This window comes from Odocoileus virginianus, chromosome 1, assembly GCF_023699985.2.
Source record: "Odocoileus virginianus isolate 20LAN1187 ecotype Illinois chromosome 1, Ovbor_1.2, whole genome shotgun sequence".
NCBI classification, from domain to species: domain Eukaryota; kingdom Metazoa; phylum Chordata; class Mammalia; order Artiodactyla; family Cervidae; genus Odocoileus; species Odocoileus virginianus.
The window spans coordinates 31,834,903-31,847,710 of NC_069674.1; the positions used below are offsets into that span (position 1 = coordinate 31,834,903).

Below are 12,808 nucleotides of genomic sequence, written 5' to 3' on the forward strand. Positions count from 1 at the left end.
AGCACATAAAAGATATAACCCTGAAATGATATAAGCTGAATTTTAGAAAAGTTACTATATCAATGGAATGAAATGTTTTGTATCTTAAGGCATCCCCCAAGTGATTTCTTGTGTGATTTTTTGAATAACTTATTTTGAAAATGTGGATTTTCATGGAAAGCATGTGATTCGAGCAAATTACACCTGCTACTTTATTTCCAGTGAAGTGAAAATTAACAGAGAGTACACACACATCGATTTTAGTGTTTTTTATTCTGTTCAGATTTCTACTCATTCTGAGAGCACCCCTGGATTCTGAGCCTCAGGGCACAGACAGAAGTGTCACTTTCTCTAAATGTTGCTTTTCTATTTGTCCTCACCTTGTTGCTATAAGTAGATGATGTTTATTTAAAAGGCGGAAGGAAGTCATTCACCACAGATAACATAGGTATGTAAAACTGGTTTTTAGAGTATGAAAAACTAGGGGTGGCCATTGTAAAGATAAGGGCAGTTATGAATGCCTACATCTGACCTTCCTGTCAGCATGAGGTCCTGGTATAAAGAATAAGACCAGAAAGAAGAGGCCAGGGTTGTAGCTCCGACTCAATTAGCTGCTCAGCTTGAGCAAATGACCCATCTTCTTAGCACCTCAGTTTCCTCATCTAGAAAACGTATATGACACCAATCCTTCTTGTGATACAGCATGAATGATAATTAAATACATACGTATATACCTCACTGGTAAATTTGAAGATAATTAAATTAACTAGTCTTTCTTAAAATTGTCTGGAAACAATTTATCTAATTGTTTCTTGATAAAGATTTCAAGTTTACTTATCATAGTGCTAACTCAGATAAGTCTTTCAAACTTATCTTGCTTTTCCTATAAATGAAAGAAAAACATTTCTCCCATTTTAGATGTAAAGTGACCTTTGGATGGTATAGGAGCAGGAAACAGAAAGTATATTAATACTTAACTACTTATCTGTGATGCAGCATACCACACACCACACAGTATATGAAGCTTATCTGATATAATCTTGAAACAATTCTTGGTAGGTTGTATAATCCATAATTTACAGGTATGGAAAAACTGAATTGCAAAGGAAAATCTTAGCTGCTATAATTAACAAAATCTAAACTTGGGATTTTTAAATCCAAGTCTGTTTGATTCAAAAAAGTCCTGACTTTTTCTAATGATATTTAACACTGACCTTCAGTAAATTACATTGTTGGAAAGACTCAGTTAGGGTTAAAATTAAGCTTAAATCCAATATTCTGAATTTAAGACAAGTCAATTGCTTAACCATATAACAAATGTGGACCTTGAGAGAAACTTGGGAAACAAACTTTCCAAGCCTTGCATATCTCAAAGGAACTTAACTTACTTAAAGTAAAAAACAATACTTAAATAGACTTTTTGGTAAATCAAGTCTGCTCTTTCTCTGTCGATAATGATGAATGAGACAGTCTTGGATTGAGTGAGTGCAAAGAACAAACAAAGGGACATTGAGCTATATTATTTAAAACCTAACTTTCAAACAAACAAAACCTTCTATCAATCCTATTACTTCAGAGTATTGAGGGAATAAGGCCAACTGCATAAAGTTGTGGCAATTAAAGTGAATTCCGGACCTGGGAGACATCCTAAGAATTCTTCAGCTATGTGATTATTTGTATTTTTGAACTATTAAAAAAAAAGTGTCTCTAGGATTGTTTTCACTGTCTCCTGAGGCAGAAGGAAAGAGGAAAGTCGGTAGAATTGAGGCCATTCATGAGGGTGACTTCAGAGCCACCGACGAGCATGGCACGGCCATCTAGTCTTTGATCCCTCTAGGTGGTTGGGTTTATTTCTGTTTTCCTGGCAATAGACAAGTCAAATACTTACTTAATTCCATCATGTAAAAGGGAAGTAGACTTAGCTGGCACCATGGGCAGTGCCCCTTCCTCCACTGACTGGGGGTATTATTATGTTCACTGGACCAGCAGACTCTTATTCCCTCATTACTGCCCCACATTAGAATGGAAGTGGATGGGGGAGGCCAAGGACGTTTCCTCCTGGCCAAATGCTCCTCTCTGAGATTCCATCTTTAAAAAAAAAGCAAAACACTAATCTTGTGGTAGAGACAGACATATTTATAAATTTGGATATATTTTGTCCAGAATAAACTCATGCCTCAAAAGCTCTAAATGAATGTTCATACCATCCTGGCCTCCACTCTGACTGACGGTTCATAAAACAAATCTCACCTAATTCTTTCTGTCTGATGCTCCTGAAATTCAGGGATATATATCACAGGGTGAAACTAGCTTGAAACTTTTAATTTTAAACTTGACTTTTGAGTGGAGTCAAGTCTTGCTGGTTTGAAAAACTGTTGGATATATTTTTGTTACAGTGTTTGAAGACCACTAGAATCATTATGGTTTCAATGTTTTAAAGAAGCTTATTTTCCAGAGCATGAATTTTTGGATACACTTCTTTTTGTTGCTTTCTTTAATGTAGGCAATGCCTTTTGAAATCAATCTTTAGAGATTTTTGGGGTTGCACAATTCAAATTTGTGGCTCTCTTACCATTCCAGTGAGTGTAGCTCTGCCTTTTTATTCAGGAGCTGAAATTGTTCAAATACACTTAAAAGAGACTGGTATTGAGTCAGGATGGAACCAGGTTTTCCCATAGGACTTGCCATACCATAAAATTCACGAATCAGAGATTGAAATCCAGGAGTAGTAGATGGGAAAAGCTGAGAAGGAATATTCAAGAGCAGAATATCAGACTAAGTGACGGAAAAGAAAGTACAGTATTACTTGGGAAGGCTTTATATTTATTCATATATTTTAATTAGGCATTTATTGAAAAATCTATTATCAGTACCGTAATTTAATTTTCTGTGTTGCTGTCAATGTAAATGCCACTTTTTATAAGAAACTAATTTTGCTGATGTTTATATTTTCAAATGGGGTGAATTTTATTTTTCTTTTCATTGAATGAAAACAGCTATCTCCTTTCTATAGATACCCCCAAAACAGCTGAGTGACAGAGTTAGGTATCAGGAAAAATAAGATGAAATCCTCTTGGATTATAAGTGTCTTATAAATGTCAGGATGAGAGATATTAATCTGACCAAACATAAAAATCTATGGTCATCCTCTTTCTACTCTGAGAGTCAGATATTAATGTTTACCCTTTCTCCTATAAAATAATTTTTCTATTCTTCACATTATGCCAAGAGAAGTTCTTTACTTTCCTAATAATGTCTTAAATTAAGAATTCCTGAAGAATGAGGCCAGATCTCTCTGATTATCTTTGTATGGTACTGAACCAAACTATTGCAAATGTAACACTTACTGTATTTAAATTAATTAAAATAATCCATCAACTAAGTTCTCTTTTGAGTAATAAGCTTACTTTGAATCCTCTAAAATATGGGGCTAAGTAATAAAAGCAAGTGTCAAACATTCACTAATTAAGTTGGTTAAAATTCATACACGTAGCATCTGAATACAAATTTTTAAGTAAAAAATAAATATTTTATCCAAACAGATTAATACTAAATTATTAGTAGACTTTTAAAAATGCTACTTTAAAGAAATGCTTTATATAAACAAATCTTACATAGAAAAATACGAATCCAATATAAATTATCTATATAAAGGCAGAACCAGAAACAAAGCAAGTATGAAGCATATAGATATATGTGTAATAAATTACCCATTGATATTGATCAATAACTTAACAGAATCTAGGAAAATACATAGAAAATAAAATAAATGCCATTTATACTTTCAGGCTGAAACCAGTAAAAGTTATAATTATCAATATTTAAATTTTTTTTCTTTTGGAATTTGCTACAGATTTATAACAAACTTAGGTAGTTTTAAAAAACATTATTATCTTATTGAATAATGTTTACTTTTATACAACAAAAGGGGCATAATAAACAGAAGGAAATTTTGGATACATGTAAATGTTCCAAAGCAAACAGCAAACTTCTTTAGAAAAATGTTAGCATTTCCCCCTTAAGAATTAGCAAAGCCTCCCAGCTATATTTATTCCACATTCTTTTACCTTTAGTAAGTCATGTATTATCTGCGTACTCTTAAAGAATATGCATTCTGCTCATCTTAATCTTCATATCTCTAAAAAGAAGCTTACAAATACTTAAGGAAATATCTTCTAGTTTTAAGTCAAAAATCAAGTAGCTCATGGTTGATCTACTACAATCTCAGTAATCAAGAGGAATCAAAGGTCACTTTTGCTTTACCAGTTGGAATTGTCCCAAACTCCCGAGTTCCTTTATAAAAGTCATAATTGAGTTAATCTCCTCTAAAGACAGGCACCGATTTAGTTCTTTTTGATAATTTTCACCCTATAACAGGGGCAAAAAACACAACTCTTAAGCAATTGTTCCAAAATCAAGCTATGTTTAGCACAAGTCAAAAACCAAATTTTAAACTCTTTAACAGCTGAGCTAATTAATTCTAAATAATATAGCAACTTCAACTCATTAAGATGATGTCAGAATACAAGAAAACTTCATGTTTGACAAAAGAACCTGAAATAGCTCGGTAGTGCTTTGGCAGCAAGGTTGGGAAGTTGGGTAAGTGTGACGGTTTGCAAAGGCAGGAAGTCTTTTTTTAGCCTTCAGGGTACCAAAATCAGAGCAGGAAATTTACACGTTAACCTCACGTATGTCACACTACCATTTTCACATTTCACGGATTCCAGTAAACAGACTTACCCGCACCCCTATTTCCCTCACATTTATTTTTTCTAATGCATCCCTAAGAGCAAAAGATACACATCTTACTATTTTCTCTGGGTCAAGTGGTTCTAATGATTTTAATGACAATCCACTCACTAAGGAAGGAAAACAGGGATCTCTAGGAATGAACCAATAAAATCTTAGGGAGACAAGAGTCTATAACGTTTAACTCTCAAAACCATCTCTCTGTAGAGCACCATTTGTTGGTGAGACCTTTCACATTCTACTTTTCCAAATTTTCTAGTTATAGTTTTAAAACAGAAGGATACAGAGAAAATGATACTACACCTAGATTACTAATCTGTACAGATTTTTTCATACATCAAGAAAACTTGTACTAACAGATCATAAGTCTTACTTTGAAGCACTATTCCCTAATCATCAGCCTCTAACCAAAAATGTTAACCAGATGTAACTGCTTTAAAAAAAATGAGTATTATAACTTCAGCCCCTTGATTTTAATCTAGAGCACTAACTGCTTCCAAAAGGTTCAAGAATTTCTTAACAGTATTCTAGAATACATAATATGCATTATGCATTATAAGAACAAAATTCTTTTGGGAATTAGGAGCTGATTTACTTCATTTTCAACCCATAATTTCATCATAGTCATTCATTCACATACTTAGTAGACACAAAAGTAATATTGATCCTTACATCAGAAAAATATTAAGAGGTTTATATATTCAAATCAATTTCAAATGAATTATCAAGTTGCTTAACTGCACAGTAAAGAAAATGATACCTAAAAATGAATTAAAAATACTTGTCAGTAAAAAATATGCACTTACCTTAACTACTGCTGATCTATAAAGTCTCTGAAATATCTCAGAAAATATGGAAAGGGAAGATTCATTAGACAGGACAAAGTTGAAAGTATCCTTTAAAAGAAATTCTTCTGTGTTTTGGTCCTCAAAATCCATATCATCATCATCTTGAAAATTTAAATGCTCATGCACCTGTGAAAGAGTTAAATAACAGCAAATATTTTTTGTTGACTTATTTTTAATGCAGTGAAATTACTTCTAAGACATGATTCATTTCCCGTTGGATTATAGATCAGAACTGACATCTAGTGGTCCTTTTGGAGGTCAACAATTTTATAAAAATCTAAGTACTGTTCTTTCGAAAATATGATTCCCAGGTGGTGCTAGTGGTAAAGAACCCACCTGCCAATGCAGGAGACTTAAGAAACTCGAGTTTGATCCCTGAGTCGGGAAGATCCCCTGGAGGAGGGCATGGTAACCCACTCCAGTAGTCTTGCCTGGAGAATCCCCTGGACAGAGGAGCCTGGTGGGCCACGGTACATGGGGTAGCAAAGAGCTGGACATGACTGAGGCGACTTAGCATGCATGCACATAAGAACATTACTGTTTTATAGAATCATATCAGTTTACCTTAAAAATATCATTGATGAACTTGTGTTCACGGAAATAATATATAACACCTCTAAATAGTAAATTTTTAAAAATCATAATGTAAACTACTGTGGGTTTATATATATGTAAATGATGTGGGTAAAATAATGAATAAATGACCAATAAAAGATGTAGATTCATAAAATTTTAGAATTTTAGGGATAAATCTTTGAATCGACCAAATGTCTGAATCACGTATAATGTAATCATTCTCCTTGTGTAATAGTTTGAAAACCAGTCAATGCAGTATGAAGTCAAATTCTTGTTGAACATAATTTTTTTTCTTTTTTTATTGAAGTGTAGTTGATGTACAATATTATGTAAGTTGCACGTACACAATTGTGTGTGCTGTATACTCAGCTGCTCAATCAGGTCTGACTCTTTGTGATACCCTGGACTGTAGCCTGCCAGGCTCCTTTGCCCATGGGATTTCCCTGGTAAGACTACTGGAATGGGTTGCCATTTTCTACTCCAGGGTGTGCATAAATTTTATTCTGTTTCTCTTGCCATATCATAAATTAGCTGTCTATAGACTAATGCAGTCAACTTTTAAAACCTTACTGCCACTAAGGGCAATTTTGGATTAAAAATATGTTGGAGGAGATGATATGAATGAGTTAATTTAAGATGAAGTAAAAGAGTCAGTGTACAAAAAACATGCTTCAATTTATATATATTCATACAAATGTTGAAAACAAATATTTCAAAAATTCCTATGGTTTTAAAATTAAAATTAAAAAAAATTAAAATCTAGGCCAGTTTTAAATTAAATATCTATATGTAAAGAATAAAGGAGCTAACTTTTTTATAAACCCATGTGAATAAACTAGATAACCTGCTATTTTTTTATTAACTAGATGTCTATTTTCTTGCATCAACACATACTCAGCTTTATGCCACATTTATTTCATAAACAGTGGCTGAACCATTAAAAAAAAAATGTGTGCTTGTTCAATAGGAAAGTAGAGTGGGTGCTGTAACTCAAATCATAGACTCTCCATATACTAGTTAATTCTTTGAACCACAGCAAGAATACTGGTGCGGGTTGCCATTCCCTTCTCCAGGGGATCTTCCCAACCCAGGGATCAAACAAACCCCCATCATTTGTGCCACCTGCATTGAAGGCAGAGTCTACCCTCTGAGCTACCGAGGAAGCACAAATGGAAGTTTGATGTTGTAAGTTTGACGCATGTTGCGTCATTGATTGGTTACTATGAATGAAAACAACACCACCACCACACACACACACACACACACACACACACACTTCAGCCAAAAGGAAAGCTCCGTGAGCACTCTGGCACACTCACCTGAAGTACTACAGGGGACCTGACACTGCCGTAACCAATATCAAAGGTTAAAAGTTGAAAACACAATCTGCATCTGAAATAAAAACACAAGGTGACAATAAAAAGGAACGAAATAGTGCCTTTTGCAGAGAGGTGGCTGGACCTAGAGCTTGCCAGGCAGAGTGAAATAAGTCAGAAAGACAAATACTGTATAGTGTCACTTACATGTGGAATCTAGAAAGATGGTAGAGATGAACTTATCTGCAAAGCAGAGGGAGTCACAGATGGAGACAACAAACTCGTGGTTACCAAGAGGGGTGGGATGAATTGGGGGTTTGGGATTGACACACACATATATATACATATATATATATATATTACTATGTATAAATGGATAATTAATGAGAACCTACAGTATAGGACTCAACGTTCTGTGGTACCTAAACAGGAAGGAAATCTAAAAAAGAGTGGACATATGCATACGTGCAGCTGACTGACTTTGCTGCATAGCAGAAACTAACAACATTGTAAAGCAACTGTGCTCTGATAAAAATAAAATAAAAACAACAGACGGTAACAAGACATGTTATCTTCGCTATGTTTACTCTATTATTTGGTACTATATCATTACTTATCACTGGGGTTAAATTTCAACATCTAAACTGATTACAAAGAGCAGTGGCTCAGATAATCTAAAATTAAATACAATTCTTTGGATTTGGAGCCTGTTTCATTACCTACAGAAAATACAGACATATAAAAAGTATTCATAACACATTAAATGAAACAATGAAGTTGACTCCATAAACACACAATGTGGGAAAGGAACCTCTCCTACTTCTTCATGCTAAGCATTCTTATTCACATAGAAAGCATGATAAAACTTACATGGAGGTACCTCTTTTTCTTAACATACTAGATTTAACACTTCCCTAGAAAAAGGCCTTAAATTATATTCAAGTAAACTGGATAAAATGTAGAGATAAGAGTTATTGAATTTTGTTAATAAAAGCATATAAATCAAAATATAATTAGTCAATGGAAAGCATATATGATAAACTAGGTGAGCTTGAAAGGGGTTACAATTTTTAAAATAATTTAAATATTAACTGTGCTTTATTTTTGTCACCACTGTTTAAATACTGTGAGTCTTTAACATACTCTGAACTTATAGGGTCTACAAATTACAAAACATCAATTTAGAAGTTCATACTTTATACTATATAAAAATTTTCAAGTAGCACCTACTTGTGATCATTAAGATACATTTCATTAACAATCAATTTTTAGAAGGTAGGGTTGTGTTTTTTTTAACATTAAAATTTGCTTTTACCTATGGAAGATCTTTGGTCCCAGAGTAGATGTTTCACTGAATACTTCAGCTGCTAGTAGGAGTTTGCTAATGGCTTCCTTCATGTTATCAAAAGCCTGAAGAGGTGAACTGGCTCTCAGGAATGTCTCAAAAAATGTTTGCAGCTGTGAACAAAGTAAAGGATTCATATGTTGAAAGGACAATCTCAGTTTGTCTCTCTATCATTTCCAAATGAACAATGTGAAAGATCTCTTTAGGTTATCTCTCTTTGACGCACTCAAAAAAAACTCCTTAAAAAGGAAAATTTGACCATCTAAGACATATATAAAGTATACTGAAAGAGTATATATGTAAGGTATATTGTATAATAAATATATATTATCACATATTGTACAAAGTGATATATATTATATACATTTAAAACCGTAGTACAAGCCTTCTGATTGAATGTGGGATACCAAAACACTTTGCAATTTAAATTATTTTAAAGGTGCTTACTCCATTTTTCTTCATTCCATGGCATCTAACCATGCAAAGTGAAGAGCAAGTATCACAGAGTTTGTGGTCAAAACTGCCAAGTTGAATTTGGGACCCTTCATCTAGGTAAACTAGGACGTGCAACTCACTTTGAATTTTTGTGTCCTTTTCTTTAAAAGGAGTTACAACTTACCAACAAGAGAGTTGCCAAATCAGAAGAAAGTTACTGTAAAATATGAAATTCAAGTCTAAGCTTTTATTGTTATCCCTTTGCTGCATGTATGAGAACAAAGATAACTACATCAAAATTGCTTCTTCTTCTTCATGGTGTGGGAGCTCTAGACAACCAGAGAAGAATCTAAGAAAATCTCAGTGTCCTGAAATTTTCAATTCAGGCTTCGTGTGACTGGAGAGAATGGGGCCTCATTACAAAAATGGGCAAGATGTTAGGTTTATGTCTTCACAGAAACACAAATAGCTATTACTTTTTGCTTAAATATTAAAACAATCACAACCAGGATATCTTCAGGATGCTTAACACCAAGGCTCAAGTCAAACTTTTTAAAAAGTATGAAATAAACCTCATATTGATTCATAAACTGTCTCTGAGTAAGCATACACTTTCAAAAATGAAGAACAAAAAATATTTTCAGAAAAAACATGCAGCAGGTATACTATTAATATTTTTGGAAGAACAGACTAAATTTATCTAAGCTGTGTAAGACCGCAAAGGGAAAAATTTCTGTTGCTCTAATGATGAAGGACAGATACTGGTACAAATCACCCGAAGGAGACGGTAAATGTGTCTTTAAAACATACAAGCAAAATTCCTCCAAGAGAAACAAATGCTGACTTCATAAACTTTTCTCAGCTGAAAAACAGAAACATAATGAGATGTACGCTTTAAGACCCTATAAACACGTCATTAGCATTTGGCAACTGGGATGTTTTTCCTTCTCTAAGGACTAAGGAAAATGAATGCAGTAATTGCATGATCAAAAGAAAACAAATCCAGGCTAACACCAAAAGTATCAACACCCTTGAGTCAAAACAGAGTAACATGTTTTTCCAAATAAAAGTAACTCATCACATTTCCCTCAGTTCACCATATTACACAGAAAGGGTTACTGATAATATTATTGCATTTTTCCGTTTATATGTTTTCTGAATGTCACAGGGGTCAAAGTTAATAATTTAAGAAGGTTGGAAACATTTGTGTAACACATAGAGTATGTAAGATTGATTATCAAATTATATCCTACATGGTGAAAAATAATTAGCAAATTAATGTTTAGGGTTGTATTTATTCTTCTACTGTGGAAATGTGTATTTCTTAATTTTTGACTGTAATTAATTTTTCACCATGCAGAAAGCACTGTGTGCTGAACTTTGGAGGACAAGGTACTTAGCACAGTAGCCTCCATAGATTTAGAGGGTAAAAGTTCCAGGTTCAACTTTGGTTCTGTGCCTGTTACTAGTAAATTGTGAGGCCTTGTCAGTCTACTAACAGTGACTTCATAGACGTATTGCTAGGATTAAATCAGAGAATGGACTCTCACAAAGTCTACCACCACCCATCAGACATCAAATACTCAGTACACATTAGCTTCTTTTATTAATTAAAACAAAAGTCCACAGCCTTCCTTCAAAGATAAACATTTAAAAAATATCTGATAAACCTTTCAATAAAATAGATTTACAAGAGAGAATATAGAGACATGGTGGGTAAAGAGATCCCATCACTGATACACATCCCAGCAGAAATGAAAGCAGAGAACTGAAGGACCAAAATCTTTCCTCCCATTTCCCTAAAATTCAGACTGCTAAGAGGAGGACTACCCTCGAACTACAATTGTGTAGCAGGAGGACAAGACACAGCTGCCATTACAAACAGAAATGTGGAAAGAGGAGATAGCAGTGACATTTAAAAAGCATAGCTCAAAAAAAAAGAGACTTCTTTCATGTTTCTATTTGTTCTGTGACCAGTCTTTGTCTCCATATCCATTTCCTTCTATTTCATTACATGCATTTCCACTTATCTAAGTCCTTCAAGTCAAATAAGATTTGAGATGAGTCGTCTCTTTATTTAGGACAGCAATAGGCAAAGTACACATGTAGGAAGTGAAAGCAGACTTATGCAAAACAAATACTTTTCTTTTTAAATCATCAACTTTCAGCAGGTTGTCCAGAGAGGGCAGAATATTTATATCAATAATTGAAACTAATCCAGAGAGGCTAAGTGTCTGCTCATTTTGTCATTTGTTACACTAACTATATTTTTTTGGTCAAATACCTTAGTTCTGCGCATCTCAATGTGCTCACATGTAGAAAGAGAGAAATGTGCTTAATGATCTCAAGAGACAATGTCAAATCTGAAATTATTTGATAGTAATTCCATTCAAAGTTATCAGAACCCCAAAAACACTTCTCACTCAGAGCTTTACTTAACCCAAGCACAAATGTTACTTGAAATAACATCTTCACCTTCACTGCTAAGTTAAAGTCAGCCATGAACTCAAATATCATGGAGACGTCCTTGTCTCTAGATCAAGACTTTTAATAGATGTTTTTAAATTTAAACTTGAGACTATAAGATCCCAGGGAAAGCAGTGCCTTGGTAGTGAGGTAAAGATGAATAAAAGAAGACCTTAAAATGTTTCACAAGACATGAAACTGTTTTATGAACTATAAATTTACCTACTTCAGTGCAAAAATGAAATACAAATTTAATGCAAAACAAATTATGTACAAAATGACCTTGTAAGGTCAGGGCTGTAAAACCAGAAAGTTAAAACATCACCATTCGTTTGTACTTGCATAAAATTTAAGCTATAAACCAATAAGGTATTTGTAGTTTTCACATCTATCCATTCAAGGAACTTCCTAAAATATTTGTAAATGGGTTGAAATAATCAACTAAAAATGGAAGGACAAGAGAAACTGAGGATGAACTTCAAAACATTTGCAGGAAAACTTCAGTTATTTTTTGATATCCTAAAATATTTCTAAATTGCCCTTATATTCACCTCATTCTCCGACTCCACTTTTCACAACCCCTCCTGCACTAAATTCTGGGCTTCACTCAACTGATTTCCTTGATCCTCCCATAAGATCCTCCCATAAGATGCAGATTGTTCCCAGTGGCAAAAGATGCTGTTCTATATTAAACTTGCTAACTGTCTCGTTTGCTCTTACCACCAGTCTGTGAGATCTTTCAGGACAGACACTGTACCATTTTATCTTTGAGTGGCCAGTATCTAACACAGGACACGTATTAAGTAAATACCGTTGAGTAAATAAACCTAAGTATAATAGTACAGAAACCACAGAGAATTTGATAAGAGAAATAGCTCACTGGAGCTTCTGGATAACATAAATTTTCTCCCTGTGACAACATGTGTATCTCTTGTTTCCATCTCATGAGAGAGGGAGGATGAGCATTCTTCTGGTGACTTGTAATAAAATCTTTGAAAAATAGAAGCTCACAGCTGCTCAAGAGAATTTCTAAGATAAGAAAATTTAATATGTGTTAAAACATGGGATGAAAGATTAACCAATATTAGAGGGTT

General features: G+C 33.9%; 1 protein-coding gene across 2 annotated transcripts in view; it reads right to left on the reverse strand.

Moving 5' to 3' along the window:
* CPED1 (cadherin like and PC-esterase domain containing 1) overlaps nt 1-12,808 on the reverse strand; it is a 305,552-nt gene that overhangs the window by 155,666 nt on the left and 137,078 nt on the right. For both annotated transcript variants that reach the window (XM_070466510.1, XM_070466514.1), the window contains 5 exons: nt 8,784-8,926; nt 7,472-7,544; nt 5,535-5,702; nt 4,243-4,347; nt 2,552-2,721 (listed from right to left, as the gene is read on the reverse strand). In XM_070466510.1, the coding sequence (XP_070322611.1) occupies nt 2,552-2,721; nt 4,243-4,347; nt 5,535-5,702; nt 7,472-7,544; nt 8,784-8,926 (659 nt within the window). The remainder of the gene's footprint in view (nt 1-2,551; nt 2,722-4,242; nt 4,348-5,534; nt 5,703-7,471; nt 7,545-8,783; nt 8,927-12,808) is intronic.